The sequence below is a fragment of the Octopus bimaculoides genome, chromosome 10 (assembly GCF_046866305.1).
Source record: "Octopus bimaculoides isolate indiv1 chromosome 10, ASM4686630v1, whole genome shotgun sequence".
In the NCBI taxonomy this organism is placed as follows: Eukaryota; Metazoa; Mollusca; class Cephalopoda; order Octopoda; family Octopodidae; genus Octopus; species Octopus bimaculoides.
The window spans coordinates 45712784-45733183 of NC_142937.1; the positions used below are offsets into that span (position 1 = coordinate 45712784).

The window sequence follows — 20400 nt, forward strand, 5'->3', positions numbered from 1 at the left end:
CAGCTGTGTAAAGAAGGGCCAATCTCTAACTGTGGAGGGAACCTGTGAAAGAGATAGACCTAGGAAGACATGGGACAAGGTGGTGAAGCATGATCTTTGAATGTTGGACCTCATGGAGGCAATGACAAGTGACTGAGACCTTGGTGATATGCTGTGCTTAAGAAGGCTCATCAAGCTAAGTGAAATCGTAGTCGTGGCTGATGCTGGTATCACGTAACTGGCATCTGTGCTGGTGGCACATAAAAGCACCCGTGCTGGTGGAATGTAAAACGCACCCATTATACTCTTGGAGTGGTTGGTGTTAGGAAGGGCATCCAGCAGTAGAAACCATGCCAAACCAGACTGGAACTTGGTGCAGCTCTGTAGCTTACCAGTTCTGGTCAAACCATCTAACCTATGCCAGCATGGAAAGCAGGTAATAAAAGATGATAATGATGACGATGATCCATGCAGGTATCAGTTGGATGGGTTGACAGGATCCAATGAGGCCAAGGACTGCATCATGTTCCAATGTCTGCTTTGGGCATGGTGTCTATAGCTGGATGCCTTTTCTAATGCCAACCACTTTACTGGAGTGTCCTATGTGCATTTTTCATGCCACCAGCACTGTCAATGTTGCCATGTAGTTCACAAGATTACAAATCCTGAGGGAGTGGGGTCAATTTTATGCTTTGGGATGAGGGGTCAAAGTATTGGATGCGAGGAGGGTGGAGCAGAACAAGTTCTTGTAGAAAAGCTACATGATTCCCATGCATTTAAATGAGTTTTTTTCTGTTTGTAATCATGTATTTACTTAATTCTGATTGCCAAGCCAGTTAATATTGCTATTTTTTTAATTACCCTATGAATTAATTATTGCAGGTAATAAAGAAACCTGTGCAGTTGTGGTTACAATCAATTGAGGGACAGAACGTCAAGCACCATTTAAATGACCCTTTGGTGGGAGACACACGAGAACTTGTGAAAGCTATGGTGGACACTTTTAAGGTAAGAACAAAATTTTTCTTAAAACCTGCACTACAGTCTGTGTGTAGGCACGTGTGTGTGTGTGCACATGAAAAATATTAAATTATTATTTTTATCATGTGTGCAACAGTATTAGCTTACTACTCATGGTCTCACATTCATAGCTGTGTTTAAGAAGCTTGCTTCCCAACCATGTGGTCTCAGTTTCAGTCCTACTGTGCAACATCTAGGGCAAGTGTCTTTTACTTTAGCTTCAAGTTGACCAAAGTCTTATGAGTGAATTTGATAGACAGATACCAAAAGAAACCCATTGTGTGTGTGTGTGTGTGTATGTCTGCATGTTCCAATGTCTTAATATCTTGTGATGGTTGTAAATGAGCTTCACCATCATACAGGTGATGTTTGTTTCCAGTCTTCCAGGATGAAATATGTCTGGACATCAGAAATGTTACTTTGCTTGGAAACAAGTGAGAGTTGGCAGCAGGAAGAGTATCAAGCATAGGAAATCTACCTTAACAAATTCTTTTTAACTTATGCAAACATGGAGAACTGATTGTTAAATAATGATGATACAATACCTGAAAATGTTTGGAGAATATACCTCTTGAAAAGTAGTTCGGTTGTAAATGTTCTTCTTATAATTAAAACAAATATTTCTTAAGTACATTTAACCGTATCCATCCTAAATTCACAATATAGAATCATTTCTTAAATTTGTTGACTTTTCTTATTTTCCAGGCTAAAATTCTCAGTCCACCAGGTAGCTGTTGCCTTTGTATATATAATTTATTAGTACAGTATGCATCGTTCCAGTACTCTCACCCTTTATTGGTCACAACTGGTGGTGAAATCCGATGTAGTGTAAGTATATGTCAAATTAATTAATCTAATGGCATCATTAATTAGTAAATAATATTTATTACCACAGTTATATAAATTCTGTGTGTATATCTGTATATATATTTTCATCATCATCATCGATTAATGTCTGCTTTCCATGCTGACATGGGTTGGACGGTTTGACTGGGGTCTGGGAAGCCAGGAGGCTGCACCAGGTTCCAGTCTGATCGGGCAGTATTTCTACAGCTGGATGTCTTTCCTAACGCCAACCACTCTGAGAGTGTAGTGGATGCCTTTTTTGCGTGCTACTGGCACAGGGGCCAGAGGTGGCTGGTATTGACCGTGATCGGATGGTGCTTTTTACATGCCACCGGTATGGGAGCCAGTCAAGGTGGCACTGGCATCAGCCACGTTCGGATGGTGCTTTTTATGTGCCACCGGCATGGGGACCGTGTGTATATATAAGGTGTATATGGGTATATATTTTTTTTTTGGTTCATAAGTTAAATTATTTGAAGTAATTCCACCTTCATATTAAAGATACTTGATCTTGAAATATTTTTTCTCATCATTCCTTCAGTGTTTGCATGTACAATCACACTCATACTCTAGCTATATTCATAAGTATGCACTCATTTAAACAACACTGTTACAGGCACATAACACACATATACAATATTTATATAAAATTGCAATAATCAACATTTATCAACAAGCAAACACTTACGAAGTATTGACTTTTATATTTATCATTACAGATAATTGAATGTCTTCTGTTATTACGCTGCAACAGTAAATACCAAATAGGGCTGGCAGAAACACCAGACAGCAGAAAAGTTTCTTATAGTCCACATCTGCTTTGTAAAATAAAGTAAGTTTTCTCGTAACATTTTTTTTTTATGTCCACTTTTCTATGATATAATGAGTCAGACAGAATTTGTTGAAGCAAATTTTCTTCCCTGTTTCCAAGTAAGGTAATATTTCCATGGCTAGACATGTTTTCAGGGAAGATTGGAAACAAAGGACACCACTTGCATGACAGTGATACTCGCTTACAAATATCAAGGCAAGGAAACAGAAATACACATAGACACACACACACACACATATACCTGAAGGATTTCTTTCGGTATTTATCTATCAAATCCGCTCACAAGGCATTGGTCAGCCCAGGGCTATAATAGAAGACATTTGCCTTAGGTGCCTCACACTGGGACTAAATCCCAAAATCATATAGTTGTAAAGTGAGCATGTTAACTACACAGTCATATCTGCGTCTATATATTTTTTAAATATACTAATTGTGTATTTAGTGATTCTTTCATCAGTTCTTCAGCAAGTACAGTGAAGGCTTTGTCTTATTTAGGAAATCTAATAAGACTAAAATTGACATTAAAAAGATATGTCTCCTGTACTTGAGAAATTATTAAAATGATACTAGTCATTTCACAGTTGTTGCCTCTGGAACCCACTTTGGGGTTCTGAGAGACATCCTTTATGTTCTCACCACATACCTCCCAGAACAAGTTGCTGGCTTATTGCTGGTTGTACTGGCATTTGGTGGAGGCTGCAGTGTATTTTTCAAATGGACTCCTCCACCTAAAATCTAAATGTGTCCCTTGTTAAATTATGCAACAGAAGATGCGCTTTGGTTGTTCTGTCAAATCCTTTCCATATTGAAATTTTTGGTGGTCTTATTTATGCCTGGCAGCATGCCAGTATTCATATTTGATCCACAAAATCTGGCAGGCAGACCTAAATAAATGGTTGTTTAATATCTTTAGTCTCAGTTTGTCACACTTGGGAATCCAGTTGGAAAGTCTAATGATGGCTGCTTCGGATTGGACCCTATGGAGGAGCTGTCTGAGTATTCTACCTCCATGACCTTCCCAGGAATATTGGGTGTAGAAGATGGATGGATGAATATTAGCTATTGAGCTAATGTTCACCTTTCCTTGCCACATATTTTTAATTTGATATTTTTTTAATACTCCTGGAACTAAGTATGTTAATATGGACTTAATAAACAAACAGTTTTTGCAGTCATAAATATAGTGTTATTGATGCAGTTGTTTCAAATGTGTTTTAATGCAAGATTAATTGTACTTGGTAATTAAAGCCATATAGACAACACCAGAATTTGAAGTTAATATTTAGTATATCTTCAAGGCAGCAAACTGGCAGAATTGTTAGCATACTAGGCAAAATGCTTTGCAGCATTTCATCTGTCTTTACATTCTGAGTTCAAATTCCACCAAGGTCAACTTTGCCTTTCATTCTTTAAGGGTTGATAAAATAGTGCCAGTTGATAAAATAATGCCCTCCCTTGGAATTGCTGGCCTTGTGCCAAAATTTTGAAATCAATATTTAATATATTTTAGTTTCTTAAAAGCAACACTATCTTTCATTTCTGTTTCCAGCCAACAGTATGGGATAAATCGAAGCCCACCTGCAACACCCACCCACCAAGCTTCAGCATTATCTGTTCAGAATTCAGTATCTGTTATTGATTTTTCACAAACCCTGCTACTTTTTAGTGATTGTCTGAAGCATGTAAGTAATGTTTACATTTACTTCAATTATTAATGAACCCTAAAACCAAAATCATTTACCAGTTTTTTTTTTTTTTTTTTTTTTTTTTTCTTTAATTTATTTTAAATGAATACCATCTTTGAAATAATTTAGTGAAAAAGATATTATTATACTTACTTCATAAATAACAACAAAAAAAATCCTTGTTCTTTTTTTTTTTCAAAAACGTTTATGATTTTATGGAGTTTTCTTAAAATTTTGGTCACCAAGTTACATATATAATCATGTGTATTTTAGTAGTATTTTTGTTTATATCAAACATTTTAAACACTTTAACTGCAAAATTAAATTTCATGGTTATTCCACAAATTATATTAAATATCTACTAAAATATAGAATCTATTTTCTACAAGTTGTGTTGCCTCAATAAAATTGACATATCTCAAACATGACACTGTTTTCAGCAAAAGATAGACTAGTAAATGAAACTGCTTTCAATAGTTAAAGGTAATGAAATTGTGAGCAGATATATTCGATTTCCACATTAAAACGATTAAAACAATTTTATAACTGAGGAAATCTTTGAAGAAGTCATTTCTTTAAATTTTATTGCATGTAAAGTAGGCACAGGTATGGCCATGACATGTGTAAGTTTGCTTCTCAACCAAATGATTAAGTTCTGGTCTCACTATCTGATAGTTTGGGCAAGTGTCTCTACTATAGCCTCAAGTTGATCTTGTGAGCAGAATTTGATGAATTGGAACGATGCAGAAGCAAGTCATGCATACATTGTGGTCTCCTGTCAAAGACAACAAATGATGGTTCCACATTTCTTGTTGAACTGTCTGCACAGATGATTTTGTTCACAGGAGTCAAATGCTTGTGCTGTACATTAGCTCACTTCCTCCATCAAATTGACTTTGTGTGTACACCTACATATCAGGTGTTGAAGCAATCATGGAGCAATGTGGAAGTGAAGTGATTTGCTCTAGAACACAATGTACCACCTGGTCTGGGAATCAGAAGTATGATCTTGCAATCATGAATGTTACACCTTAAGCCCCATCATATATGTACATGCATATATACATACATGTGTTTGAGTAGTGTAGTTTTGTAAAACAGTGCATTTCTTCACATCAAAATATAATTTAACCATTTAATAAATAGGAATTTGTAAATAAGTACTGTGATCAATATGAAGGTGCAGTTGCAAATTTGCTTTAATCTATTTAATAAGCTCTAACACTGATAGAAAGATGTAAAATTCAGTGTGTGGAATAGTCAATTAAGTTGATTGGTATTTATATTACCAACACCAAGGAACCAAGAGGCAAAGTCAGCTCCAGGTTTGTTTAGAACATAGAGCTGTGGAGTATTTTGTGCATTATTTTACCAATTTGCCATTGACTGCCCACTGGTTGAATTCATATAATATATACCATTCTAGTTTAGAGAGGTTTTGTTGCATGTATATATATATATATATATATTATACTAAAACTCAAAGTTTGTTTTCCTGCCATTTGATTAAGATGATAAAGATTACAAATAAAATGGTAATTTTCCCCTTTAAGAAAAAAAAAAAAAAATGAAATTGAAAATGTCGACACTTCAAAGAGTCATCGGTGGCTACTACTGTCTGTCCTTTTCCCTTACTTTCTTTTTTTTTTTTTTCCTTAATCATTGATACAACTTTCGAGTCCTGTTGACTGAAAGAAAGAAATTTTCCCTATATTTTTATGAGATATTTTTGGATCATGGGTACTTGCTTTTTTTCTTAAAGGAGAAAATTATTTTATTTAAAATAAAATATTAATCTTTATCAAAAGGCAGAAAAATAGACAGAGAGACTAACTCTTTGTAGACAAAGATCAGTTGCAATGGGAGGAGTTGAATCTCATAAGAATGGGAAAACAAACAACAAATGGGTTGTACTTTATAATGAAACTCTTTTAAGAGCATTCAAGTGTCACTGCAACGTTGAAATCGTTCTCTCAGTGAGGTCAGTTAAGTACATCATCAAGTACTCTCTGAAAGGAAATGACCAAGCTGCTGCTCAAATAAACAATGAGAATGAAATTAATCAATATCTAACGGGTAGGTATATTGGACCATCCAAAGCAATTGCATCCATTTTAGGATTTTCAGTTTATGAAAGAACACCTGCAATAGTGAGACTGCAAGTTCATCTCCCAGATGAACCAAGAAATAATGAAGATATATATGGCTGTCAATGAACAACATTGACAGAATTTTTTTCGTTGCACATCAGTGATGACTTTGAAAAAACATGACTTTATGCTGAAGTACTCATGTATTTTACTTGAAACTCTATGACCAGAATTTAACTTTTGTTTTAATACACACACACACACACACACACACACACACACACACACACACACACACATATATTTGTTACTAGTTGAGGAAATTACATGACTGCTATTCAAAATATGACTGTTTATGTAATGACAAAATGTTTAAAACTGCAAACCATAAATAACGAATCACTTTATCTGTTTTTTTTTTTGTTTTGTTTTTTTTTCTTTAGGAAAGGGATTGGAATGTGTGGAAATGTTTTTTGAATCTTTTCCCAAACCTATTACGAAATAAAACTTTAGTTCTGTCTGAGAGAGGACAATTGATTGATTTGCTGTGCCACAGTCTCTGCAATTTAGTAAGTATTACTTTTTACCTCATTTGTACCAGTTTGGGGCCTGAAATATTCTTATTTTCACTAATATACATCACTTGCTTTCAAGACACACTTCTTTCTTCTATGTCATTTCATTGAGATTTGATTTATTTCTTATTTAGCAAAGTTTCACTCACCAACTCCATACTTCCATCATTAGTTCTCAGATGAACAGCTTCCTCTCTTTGCTTCTTTGTATTGCTACTACAACTGCATCTAATTCCTCTACATGGTCACTTGACCTGCTAGAAATAGCCACCAAATCTCCTGTAAATCACACATCACATTTCTAGAAAAGAAGACATTGGATAGTGTGGTTGTAGGTTCCCTGCACATTGACAAAAAATCAATGGTCACAACTGGAATGCCTTTGTTTGGGGATGACCTGGGGCTAAACAGCAACAATCCCTGCTTGAAACCACTTTATGAACCTCACTACTTTTCCTCTTGTAAATTTTGTATCTTGCCCAAGAAACCTCATACTAAGCACTTTCCCCAATCCTCTAATTGTATGTCTTTTCCATCTAGACCCTCTCTGTCACCTTCACTACTTTTCCTCCTCCTCCTCCTCCCACTATGTTTCTTCTCCTTCACTCTTACAATGTTTCTCTTCCTCTTTCATCACTCTTGCTGTGTCTCCTCCATCATCCTCACTATGTTTGCCTTTCTCTCCTTCCAGATCCTGCATTAAACGCTTCATCCAATCTTTTCTAACAGCTTCAACTTAGCTCTGGAATTTCTTCTGCTCCATCAACCTACAGATGTTCAAATGAAGCATCAATTTTGCCAGTCAGTTGTGACCTACAAAGGCCATCAGCACAACCTCTCCTCTCCTCACTGACTGGCTTACAAAAAAAGTGATTATGAAGTATACACACCACATGCTGTGATGTTATGGTTCTGTAACACTCACCGTATGGTGTTCAGGTGTTCAAACCCAAGACAAAGCTTAAAAATCTCACAAACAAAGCACACACACTGTATGTTGTGGCATTAAGTCTCTATAAGAGTTCAAATCTATAAGGCAGGGCATGTGACTCTTTATCCTTTAGCTTGTCATCATCATCATCGTTTAACGTCCGCTTTCCATGCTAGCATGGGTTGGACGATTTGACTGAGGACTGGTGAAACCGGATGGCAACACCAGGCTCCAGTCTGATTTGGCAGAGTTTCTACAGCTGGATGCCCTTCCTAACGCCAACCACTCAGAGAGTGTAGTGGGTGCTTTTACGTGTCACCTGCACGAAAACGGCCACGCTCGAAATGGTGTCTTTTATGTGCCACCCGCACAAGCCAGTCCAGGGGCACTGGCAACGATCTCGCTCGAAAATCCTACAGGAGCCAGTCAGGCGGTACTGGCAACGGCCACGCTCAAAATGGTGCATCTCATGTGCCACCCGCACAAGAACCAGTCCAGGGGCACTGGCAACGATCTTACTTGGCTTGCCGGGTCTTCTCACGCACAGCCCATTTCCAAAGGTCTCGGTCCGTAGTCATCGCCTCGGTGAGGCCCAATGTACGAAGGTCTTGCCTCACCACCTCAGCCCAGGTCTTCCTGGGCCTACCTCTTCCACGGGTTCCCTCAACTGTTAGGGTGTGGCACTTTTTCACGCAGCTATCCTCCTCCATTCTCACCACATGTCCATACCAGCGCAATCGTCTCTCTTGCACGCCACAACTGATGCTTCTAATGTTCAGCTTTTCTCTCAAGATACTTACACTCTGACGGGTATTCACATTGACATTACACATCCAACGGAGCATACTGGCTTCATTCCTTGCGAGCTTACGTATGTCCTCAGCAGTTACAGCCCATGTTTCACTGCCATGTAGCATGGTTGTTCGTACGCATGCGTCATACAGTCTGCCTTTTACTCTGAGTGAGAGTCCCTTTGTCGCCAGCAGGGGTAAGAGCTCTCTAAACTTTGCCCAGGCTATTCTTATTCTAGCAGCTACACTGACATATTCACATTGACATATTCTTCTCTCATTTCACACTTGAATAGTGAATAGTAAACATTCAATTATAAAATTTATTGTCTGAACAATATCCAAATGTATTAATTTGCATAATTGATTCCACCAATAGCAGCATGAAAATAATTGACAAAGGATCCTTTATGTAGTCGCTCAACCTGCTTGAAATAATAGCCAAATCTCCTTTAAATCACACCCTATGTACTTAAAAAGAAAGAGATACATTAAACCAGTGGTTCTCAACTAGGGTTCACATGACCCTTGGGGCTGGAGGTCCACATAACATTTTGCTCTTAAAAATTTATGTGCAATAAATTGGCTATATTTCTATAATACAGAAAATGTTTTTAGAATTTTTTATACAATTCCTAATAATATTTGATTATAGAAATGTAATAAGATTTTTTTAAAAACACTGAACACATATGAGGATCCAGTAGAATAGGAATCAAAGGGTCCATAGGCGAAAAATGGTTGAGAACCACTACATTTGATGATGTAGTAAGATATACAATATGGTTTATAGAAAAGGCAGGATGTTCATTGCTAGAATGTCTTTGATGTTCTTTGCTAAATTGTCACAACATGGCTGTGTAGTTTATGAAACTTACTTTCCAACCATGTGGTCTCAGGTTCAATTCCACTGTGCAGTACTTTGGGTAATTGTCTTCTACTATGGACCCAGGACAACCAAAGCCTTGTGAGGATTTGGGAGAAAAACTCTGTGTGTGGGTGTGCATGTACCCTTGTCCTGATACCTCTTTATTTTAATTAATTTTTATTTTAAATATTTTTTTTACAGAACAGAAATTTACTTTATAAAAAAGGACAATGATAAAACATCTTATTTTTTAAAATTCAAACTGTTTTATTTAAATATTAATTTTTATACAGTTGCTATTCAATATCTTCACTATTGTTCCATTTCAAACTGTTTTTTGTTCTTAGATCACAGACCGTAATCTGGGTTTACCTAGAAAATTAATAAAAAGCCCGTCCAAGTTTACTACATCTGATTTCCAAGCTGCGGTATTTCCTGTCCTCAGTGCCATAGTAACTTACCAGAGTGATTTACAAAGATCTCGACAGGTATATATGTATTAACAGAAAATCTTTCTCTCACTGTTACCTGCATTCTTTTCTTTCTCACCATACATACCTTATTTCTGTGATTATTTTCTATCTTTCTTTATTTCTTTATAAGTAACCAGAAAGGTTCGCATTGCATTATCTTTTGATACTTATGATAAAGGCAGATTAAAGAAAAGATCCTGGAAGATGTAGTTACAACAAAAGTTAGGCTTGAGACCTATCTTATTTCATTATGAGAAAAGCAATAGATATGTAGCTTTCTCACCAATGTTTATATCCTTTGCTCATCCCTTACACACATATATATATACATGGACATGGCTGTGTGGTTAAGAAGCTTGCATAGTTTAGTTCCACTACACAGCACTGTAGGCAAGTACCTTCTACTATAACCTTGGGCTGACCAAATCCTTATGAGTGGATTTGGTCAACAGAAATGTAAAGAAACCTGTTTTATATATATATATATATATATATATATATATGTTGTGTGTGTCTCTTTGGCCTGACATCACATGATGGTTCTAATTGAATAGTGGTTTCAAATTTTGGCACAAGGCCAGATATTTTGAGGGAGTGAGTTAGTCAATTACATTGACCCCAGTGTTTAACTGGTACTTATTTTATCGAGCTCTTATTGAATATTACCATCATACAAGTAATGATGTATGTTTTCAGTCTTCCATGAAAAACATATCAGGCGAAAGGGAAATATTAGCTTGCATAGGAAAAGTTGAGGGTTGATGACTGGAAAGGCATCCAATAGTAGAAAATCTGCCTCAGTGTCTTCTGTATGACTCATGGAAATGTGAGCATTAAAATTATGATGATGACAGGGTACATTACTACATAATGTCTATTTATTAAAGCCCACTTACAACATATTGGCCAATCTAAGGCTATGGTAGAAAAGTGAGAGAGAGAGAGAAATTTTATTTCATTTGGTTATTTGTCAATTTTTAATATCCATTTTCTTTCAATTACAGATGGAATTAATAAACTGCTTTAAGATAGGTCTGGTGTCAAGGTGTCCTCAGCTGTGTATGAATGCACTTCGAATGTGTGCCTTTGAGATGCCTGATGCCATGACAAGGTTTCTCCCAGATATCATCCTTTCTCTCAGTAAAATTTCTTCCACTATCTATATGGGAATTCCTGTACTTACCTTTTTATCAAGTAAGTAGAACATCTCAACATTTCCTCTCAGAATTAGTTTTCTGTGTGTGTGTGTGTGTGTGTGTGTGTGTGTGTGTGTGTTGTGTGTTGTATTGTGTGCGTGTGTGCACATATGTATACACACATATATCCACATGTGCACACACATATATCCACACATGCACACACTCATACAGACACATATGTATAAACACATACATACATATGTGTGTGGGGTGGAAGATATTCTCTCAAAATCTTGACATTCTGGTTTGAAAAATGACATGCTTTTGAATATAGATTACTCTGGAATGTATTGATTGATAGCAGATGTCATATTGATTTATAAGTTATTGTTTTTTTTGAATAAGCATAGTTTCAAATTTTTTGATTTTCACACTTCCTCCATGACAATTAATAATAGTATTAGCAAAGTGAAATTGGTTCATCTTTGTATTAAAACTGTTTGTATAAACAACACACTGGATCTAGCATCTCACTCTGCAGTGTTCACTATTTCCTACCAGGATATTGCAAAGTATGTAGACAACTCATAGCAGCATATTGATGATAATAATAGTAATATATGTATAATGATAGTATGTGAGGACACGTGGCTTAGGGGTTAGGGTGTTGCACTCGTGATTGCAATTTCAATTCCTAGACTAAGTGGTGCATTGTGTTCTTGTGCAAAAACACTTCCTCTCATGTTGCTCTGTGATCACTTCAACACCTGACGTATGGTACACCATGCACCTGTTCAGGCAATGTTGATTTGACAGAGAGAGAAACTAATGTATGGCACATACATTTGATACTATAAACAAATCATTTGTGCAGGTTGTTCGGCAAATGCTCATACGTCATCTTCAACAGGAGAGTTCATCATTAACTATAATTGTTTTCATTGACAACCCTCAATTTGGGTACTAAATCATTGATACTGTGGTGTTAAACTCAAGTGATGGCCCACATATATGATGTTGAACTATGAATCAATGACTGTCATTTGCTGTATTGCACTAAGTTCTGTGGTGATAACTCTGATGTATGAATGTTCTACAGTATAAAACTAAATTAATAGTGACTTGCTGTTTCCATCAATACTGCCTTCAGTACAATTCTCAAAGGTGACACTTTCTCCTAAATTCAGCTGTGTTCCTCAAAATTCTATGATGCAGAATACAACCTACACTCAAGAAGCATAACTAACCTACACCTAGAACTACTCACTGGATAATGTGCCAAAGGGACTCACTTGGAGAGATTCAAGGACTCTTTGGAACAGTTCCTTAATGCATGTGCGGCATACAGGCAACCATCCAGTCATTTTGTGATACACTGCTATCAGATAATTTTCCTCTTAAGAAAGACCAAAAGACTATCCATGAGAAGTGGTGACTTAAATAGAATTGGAATTCTGTTAAGGATATTGATGATGATACCAACCCCACCACCAACTGAATACTTATCCACAAAGACCGTTTTCTTCCTCTATGAGGCCTGTGCTTCTTTGAAAGATAATTCCTGTTGCTAGATGATGTCAAGAAAAACCTTGATTCTTTTATTTCTTTTAATGGCTGCTAGTCAGCATAATTAGTAAAGTGTTGGACAAAATACATTGTGTTCAGAAGTTTACTTTGGCTTTTAACCATCTGAGGTCAATAAAATAAGTATCAATTGATGAAATAAGTACTGACATTAATATATTCAACTATAGCTGAGAAGGCAGTACTCTGTCATAGTCATGGCCAAAAAACTGAAACCAGAGAATAAGAAATAGGAAGAAGTACCAAATAAAGCAGTGTATTACAAGCAGTGGGAGCAGAGAAAAGAATGTTGTAACTTCCACAGCAACTAACACTATGAAGGGGTCCTGAAATGTTCCTGGCTTTGGATAAAAAAAGAAAATGCAAGAGGATCAATTAATTATGATTTTATTTAACATATTCCCTGCCTCAGATTCACACACTTTTTGCAACAGCCTTTCAGTTTTTCTAAGCCCTGTAAAAGAATTCAGGAGTTTGGGCTTCCAACCAGGCCTTTTGTAATACCCTTAAAGCCAAATACTTTTCAGCATCCCCTCATAAGCTTCGTTATGATTTAATTAGATTTCTATTTTAATTTGTGTATGCCAATTTAAAGCTGATATTTTCAATTTCTTTTTCTTTTCTTTTCACAGCAATTGTTCGTTTTCCTAATCTGTATATGAGTTTTACTTCTGACCAGTATTTGAGCATTTTTGCTATTGCAATGCCTTATACAAATCCCTTTAAGTAAGTTTTATCCATCTCTTACATTTTTGTAAAGTTTGATATATCATTATTTCAATTTAAATCTAATCATCAATTAGTTCTAAAAATTGTCTAGAAATGCTGATGTAAATGATAGAAAATACTTTGACTTCATTTTTCTGGTGAAACTATTTCTGTTGATTTGGAAATTAATCCCACTTTACTAGTTATGAATTCTATTTTGTAAGTAACCACACAGTTGTTTCAGGTTCTGTCATACAATGTGGCACCTTGGGCACCTCAGACTGACCAATGCTTTGTGAGTGAAGTTTGGTTGATGGAAACTGTATGGAAGCACTTTGTAATATATTTGTATATGTGTATGTATGTGTAAGCATGCATGCATGTTTGCATTAGTATTTGTTTCTATGTGTTTCAGACTGACACTGAGCAATGCTGCTTTGTTTCCATCTATAAACTATACAGACTTCTGTTCAGTAATTTTGTTGGTTTCTGTGTGAGGCCCATAGGAATAAAAAATTTCCTTACTTGAAAAAACAAAAACAAAAAAACAAGTAAAGGTCGGCAACAGGAAAAGCATCAAGCTATAGAGTACTGTCTAAATAAATCTTAACCCATGCTAACAGGGAAAGAGTGGACATAAAAAAAAAAACATTGGTTACTTTGACAAGTAAGGGGGTAAAAATAAGATCTCTCTCAATGTCTCCCCATATAACACTTATGTCCCTCTTTAGTGAGAGCAATAATCCTTGTGCTTTTCACATTCAACCGTCCTATTATATCGGTTATTAATTTCTATTAAATCTCTGTACTCCCAATTGCAATTGTTGTTTTCCACATTTCTTGTAGTCTTTTCATTCCCTGCAATAGTTAATTTTATTTATTGTTTTTTGTTGTTTTTTTTTTCAGTTACATCTACAACAGTTTACTGTATAATTTTGATTGTAATTTAATTCCTCTTTATTTTATCTTTACTTGATTAGATTCAGTCATTTTATGGTCTCATTAGCATATCATGTGATAGCTGCTTGGTTTACTCACTGTCGGGTTGAGTGGAGGTGGCATTTTGTAAAGTATGTCCAGAAAGTAAGTTGATAGTTCTTTTCCAATTAAATAATTTAATAATAATGAAGATGATGATGATGTTGATGATATATCCAAAATATAGATCTGACTAAATTATTGATTAACTTAATTGTTCTTAATGAGATAGACGGTAATACGTAGGTAAATGATCTATGTAGTAACAAATTTTTGAATTTGTAAGAAAAAAATTCTCATAAATAATTCCTATTACCTTAGAATTTAAATTTCAATAAAATTTGTTTTTTAATTATAATTTTGTGCTTGTGTTTTGTAGAGTTTGAGTAGATATGTACAGCAAGAATTTGAAGAAAATGCCAAGCAAAGATTAAAGAACTGTGATACTAGTCACAGCCCAGGGAGCAGTAACAGTGCCATCCGAGCTCGTGCAGGAAGTTGTGAATCTGCAGATAAAACAAGGTAAGATTTATATTATCTGCAAGAAAAGCTTTAACGGATATTTAACATTGATGAATCATCCTATGAGCTGTTAGGCCATTAAGGCATCATGACTGACTTTGTCTTGGCAGGCTTCACTGTGTGGGTGGTTAAGAAGTTCATTTTACAACCACATTGTCCAGGGTTCATTCCCACTGTGTGATACCTCAAGCAAGTGTCTTCTAACATAGACTTGGGTTGTTTCATACCTCGTGAGTGAAATTTGATGTAAGCAGTTTGGAAGACTATTGAAGATTAAAATATATATGTGTGAATATATATATACATGCACACACACACACACACATATTCATTCATTCATTCATTCATTCATGACGGTGCATGGCTTAGTGGTTAGGGTGTTGCAGTCAAGTTGGCAAGATCATGGTTTCGATCTCCACACTGGGCATTGTGTTGTCTTCTTGAGCGAAACACTGCATTTCACATTGCTCTGCAATCATCTCATCATCTAACATGTGGCACATCATATACCTGTAAGGGTATTGACAATGTGATAGAGGGAGCAGGCTTATGTGAACACAAACATTTGATCACTATAAACAAATCATCTGTGTGGTTGTTCAGCAAGAAATTGCAGAGCCTGCATATATCATCTTATGACGGGAGAGTCCATGATATAGATATATAGATAGAGTGAGAGAGAGATATATATAAAAGAGTTGAATTAAGTCCTGTTCTAATGAAACACTCATCAATTTTACAGTGCTACTACTGTTTACATTAATAACCTATTTCTACCCCTTGAGGCACATCCACTAAGTGGTTTGGGTCATTTGAGAGTTAAATATGTCTGTCTCATTGCTCAGTATTGAAAAATTAACTGTACAATCCTCATACAGGAATGGTAAATCTGTGACTGCAGGTATGGCAGCATGGTTCAGAAGTTCAGTTTGCAATCATGGGATCCTGGTTTTAACCCCACTGTGTAGCATCTTGGACAAGTTTGTTTACCATAGCCTCATGTTGACTCAAGCCTTGCAAGTGAATTATGGATAGATGGAAACTGTGTAGAAGCCTGTTGGTTGAATTGTATCTTTAATTTAAAAGTCGAGCTGTCACACTGATTTGGTTTGAGAATTACATCAAGTGTATTCATGCCTGTGGAATATTCTACCGCTTGTATGTTAATCTAATTAGCCATTTAGCTAATCAGACAACTGAATGTTCATTTCCAAAACTGACTGAACTTCCATCAGTGACCGACATCATCATCATCATCATTTAACATTTTCGTTCCATATTGGCATGGTTTGACAGGAGCTGGCAAGTCAGAAAACTGTGCGAAGCTCTACTATGGCATGGTTTCTACAGTTGGATGCCCTTCCTAATGCCAACCACTTTATAGAGTGTACTGTGTACTTTTTACATGGCATCAGCAGCAGTGAGGTCACCAGATAATTTATAAGCCAAGACCCCTCAGCTATAAGAAAATATATATAATAGCAATAAATTTTAAAATAGAAGAAATTTAAATAATTAAGATTATACATAGGTGCAGGAATGATCATGTGGTTAAAAAGTTTGCCTTGGAACAATGTGGTTTGGGGCTCATTCCCATTATACAGCATCTTTAGCAAGTGCCTTCTACTATAGCCTTGGGCCAAGCTTTGCCTTGTAGATGCAAACTGTTTGGGAGCCCATCATACATATATGTATGTGTATTTTTGTATTTGTTTGTCACTGCTTGACAACCAATGTTGTAACCTTGCTTTTGGCAAAAGAGATTGATAGAATAAGTACTAAACTTATAAGAATAAGTACGGGCTGATTTGTTTGACTAAAACCCTTCAAGGTAGTGCCCCCACTTGGCTGCAGTCCATCAATTGAAACAAGTAAAAGAATAAAAGTGTATTTTTATTTCCTGTATTAACTCTCTAAATAAAAATGAAATGGAAGAAAAAAAAGCAAATTATTGATTTATGTTGAATAATTAGATACATATTAGTTTTTCATTCCTTTCTGCTTGTAAACAGGCGGCGTTTTAAATATGGATCGTCTTTACAAGAGTCTTCAACTAACCTGCCTATCAATGAGAAAACGTACCAGTTTCACATGGAGTTAACTGAAACCTGTGTAGATATGATGAGTCGCTATACTCATGCAAATTTTGCTGCTGTCCCCAAAAGGTATGGCTTTCAATTACATTTTACTCATTAGCATTTAAACTGGCTGTATTCAGCCCAAATATTCTAGATCCAGTCTCACATGTGCACTAAAATATCATTCTAAAAATAAACAATATCATTAAAATATTGAAACTGTGAGATAATGCATAATTAACCCTTGTGTAATCATATTTCTGTTGAACTACATTGCTTTGTTGCAATTAATTTTGAAATTAATGAAGAATTTAGTGAAAACTCTGTCATTATTAAGCTTATTAAATTAATATGGAACTTAACAAAAAGTTTTAATTTAGATAGCTTTAAAACATGAAATTTATATCTTGGAACCATAAGTGGTCTTGGTCAAGTTGGTATCAAAAGAATTGATTTGAAACAATGTTATATAAACATTACATCTGACAGTAATCTAAATATTAAATGATTAAAATAACTTAACCATCATTCACAGGTATGAATGGCATGGTTTCATGTACTATGCTGATTGTTTGAAGTACCAATTTAATTGTAGCAGACATAAAGACCTTCTCAGCTCTCTCACGCTTGATCCAGGAGCAAAACATCAATGTTGTAACTGATGAAGGAGAGAGAAACCTGCACTAGAACTCAGCTGGTACTCATGTTCACCTGAGTAGATTGGAGCAACATGAAATGATGTGTCTTGCTTGAGATCATGATGCATTGCCCAGTCCAGGAATCAAACTTACCTACCTTATGATCATGATCCCAACATCCTAATCCCCCTTAAGCATATTTATAACTGGTCAAATTCCAAATATGGTCTGACTTGATTTTATATCATGCCTTTTGTGAACAATATACAGGGGATTGGATTTAGATTTCTATTTAGTCCTTCACTGTGTGTGATAAAGGAATGTCCTGGTAGCAATAAATGACATGGGGTATTTCTTCCATTACACCTACTCAAAAACAATTTAATGGTTGTAATGACCATCCTCCTCTTTCTCATCATCACCACCATCATTACCATTGTAAGCTAATTAGAGAAGTGTTTCATGGTCATTTAACCTTCTAGAAATGGCATCCAAATCTCCTTCAATTCTCATGCCATTATCTTAAAGAATGACACATTCCCCAGTAATATAAAAACAAAAGATAGAATGACCATGGCTAATATGCTTTTGACCTGGAGTTAAACTTCATCATCATCATTATCCTTACTAACATTGTATCGTTATTAAAAAGAGGTTGTGTAGGTTGGAAAAAGTAGAGCAGACCAAACATTTTGCTGAGTTTAATTATATTTCTTCATATTCTCAGTTCAAATTTTTCAAGGGCGGAGAAAAAGAGAGGTTTACTTTGTCTCTCATCCTTTTTGGGTTGATAAAGTTAATACCAGTCTAAATATTGTCATCAATTAAACTGATCAGACCACTTTTTCTTAAATTCATATATTTATTTTGTGTGTGTACCAAAGTTAGAAATTGCTGTTTTAAAAGTTGCCCAAAATTTGCCATTGAAACTATTAACTATTACAAAAAAAATAAATTGTCATGTTTTATTTATTGACATTTTCCTGTTTTGATATTTTTTTCAGACCACCTTTAATAGAATTTTTACTTGCCGGTGGTCGCTCAAAATCCTGGCTTGTTGGACACAAGATCATTTCCATCACCACAAGTGGTGGCGGTAAGAAAGTTGGTTCACTTGGAGTTTGTGAAAAATGTATCATGTTGTACAGGCAAGCTTGGGAAGACAGTTCAGCAAAGAAAGCCAAACAGACAGCTAAAGAGAAACAGCGTCATAAATTGGCTGGATTATACACACGTAGCAACAGTCACATTGAGCAGACACATCATAACACACACAATAGCAATGGGTCAGAAGATATAGTGGGAGAAAAGAAACGAGCGGTAGACGACATGGGGTTGCTGGATTCAGACCAGTCTGTTTTTTTAGACGAAAACGATCCTTTGGTTGAAAACCAGAATATGAAAACTTTTTTTCAATCTAGTCCACATATCCTTCCAGGTAAGTTGAATTCATAGACTTTTCATTCAAGAAACATTAGTGAAGTAATTTTTAATTAAAAAAAAATTTTTCTTCATATTTAGTTTATGTTGCTTTGTTTCGTGAGTTCAAAAGCACATTAGGAGTTAACTTTATCTTCTTTTTTGTTATCTTTCTGGGATTGATAAAGTAAGTACCTGTAATACAGTAGAAGGAGGGGGGGGGTAATTCAGTTGACTATATCTACCCACCTTCAAGCACCAAGAAATGTGTAGCTGGATTGACACAACCATTAGAACATTAGGCAAAATGTTTCGTGGTATTTGTTCTAGCTCTTTACATTCTAAGTTCAAACCCTGCCAAGATCAATTTTGTCTTTCATCCTTTTGGGGTCAATGATATCAACTAGTACCCTATCATCAAAATTGATGGCCTTGTGCTTAGTGGTATTTCGTCCATCTTTACATTCTGAGTTCAAATTCCACCGAGGTTGACTTTGCTTTTCATCTTTTTGGGGTTTATAAATTAAGTATCAGTGAAACACTGGGGTCAATGTAATCGACTAGCCCCCTCCCACAAAATTTCAGGCCTTGTGCCTATAGTAGAATGGATTATTATTTTTGTTCACTTCTGATTTATCTATGTGCTGTCTCAGCTCCATCTCACAGTCTAGAGACACAGCACTTTCCTCAACACATGGGCTGTCCCAAGTATTGCTGCTGTCTGAATGCTTCCTAAGAAGTTTGGTATTTGCAGCTTTTGGTGCCAGAATATTACTCTTTTCAATATGGTTCCCAAGTACATCAATCAGAATAGGTACCACACTCACTTTTGAGCTTCAATAGATTCTTTTCATTTCCAATCTTGGTACTTCTTGCCTTTCTTGTCCTCTGTTTTAATATTTTGGTCTGCAGGTATAGCTACATTGATGTGAGTCCATTCTTTGGACTCTTGCAGTAGAAGAGTGATATCTGGTTGGTTATGATGCAACTTTTTGTGTGTATATATTGGCATATCCCATGTAAGTCTCTGCTACTGGTAAAAGTTGGTGCTTATACCACTTGTTAGAACATTCTAACCCATATTTCTTGTACAATTCCTAGTGTATTCGCACTACTACTTTGTGATAGCATTTTTTGTATTCTTTTTTGGGTAGTTTGAGCATCCACTAATTATATTCTAACTATCGTATTATTATTATTATTATTATTATCATCAATGTAAAGTCCATCTTCCAAGCTGGTAT

The 20400-nt window shown here is 35.8% G+C and overlaps 1 protein-coding gene across 2 annotated transcripts in view; it reads left to right on the forward strand.

Annotated features, from left to right (window-relative positions):
- Nucleotides 1–20400, forward strand: part of LOC106867843 (tuberin) — a 134089-nt gene that overhangs the window by 82882 nt on the left and 30807 nt on the right. For both annotated transcript variants that reach the window (XM_014912876.3, XM_014912877.3), the window contains exons 16-27: nt 862–987; nt 1705–1827; nt 2565–2677; nt 4227–4359; nt 6896–7021; nt 9965–10105; nt 11095–11284; nt 13446–13539; nt 14502–14604; nt 14879–15021; nt 17034–17186; nt 18742–19175. In XM_014912876.3, the coding sequence (XP_014768362.1) occupies nt 862–987; nt 1705–1827; nt 2565–2677; nt 4227–4359; nt 6896–7021; nt 9965–10105; nt 11095–11284; nt 13446–13539; nt 14502–14604; nt 14879–15021; nt 17034–17186; nt 18742–19175 (1879 nt within the window). The remainder of the gene's footprint in view (nt 1–861; nt 988–1704; nt 1828–2564; nt 2678–4226; nt 4360–6895; nt 7022–9964; nt 10106–11094; nt 11285–13445; nt 13540–14501; nt 14605–14878; nt 15022–17033; nt 17187–18741; nt 19176–20400) is intronic.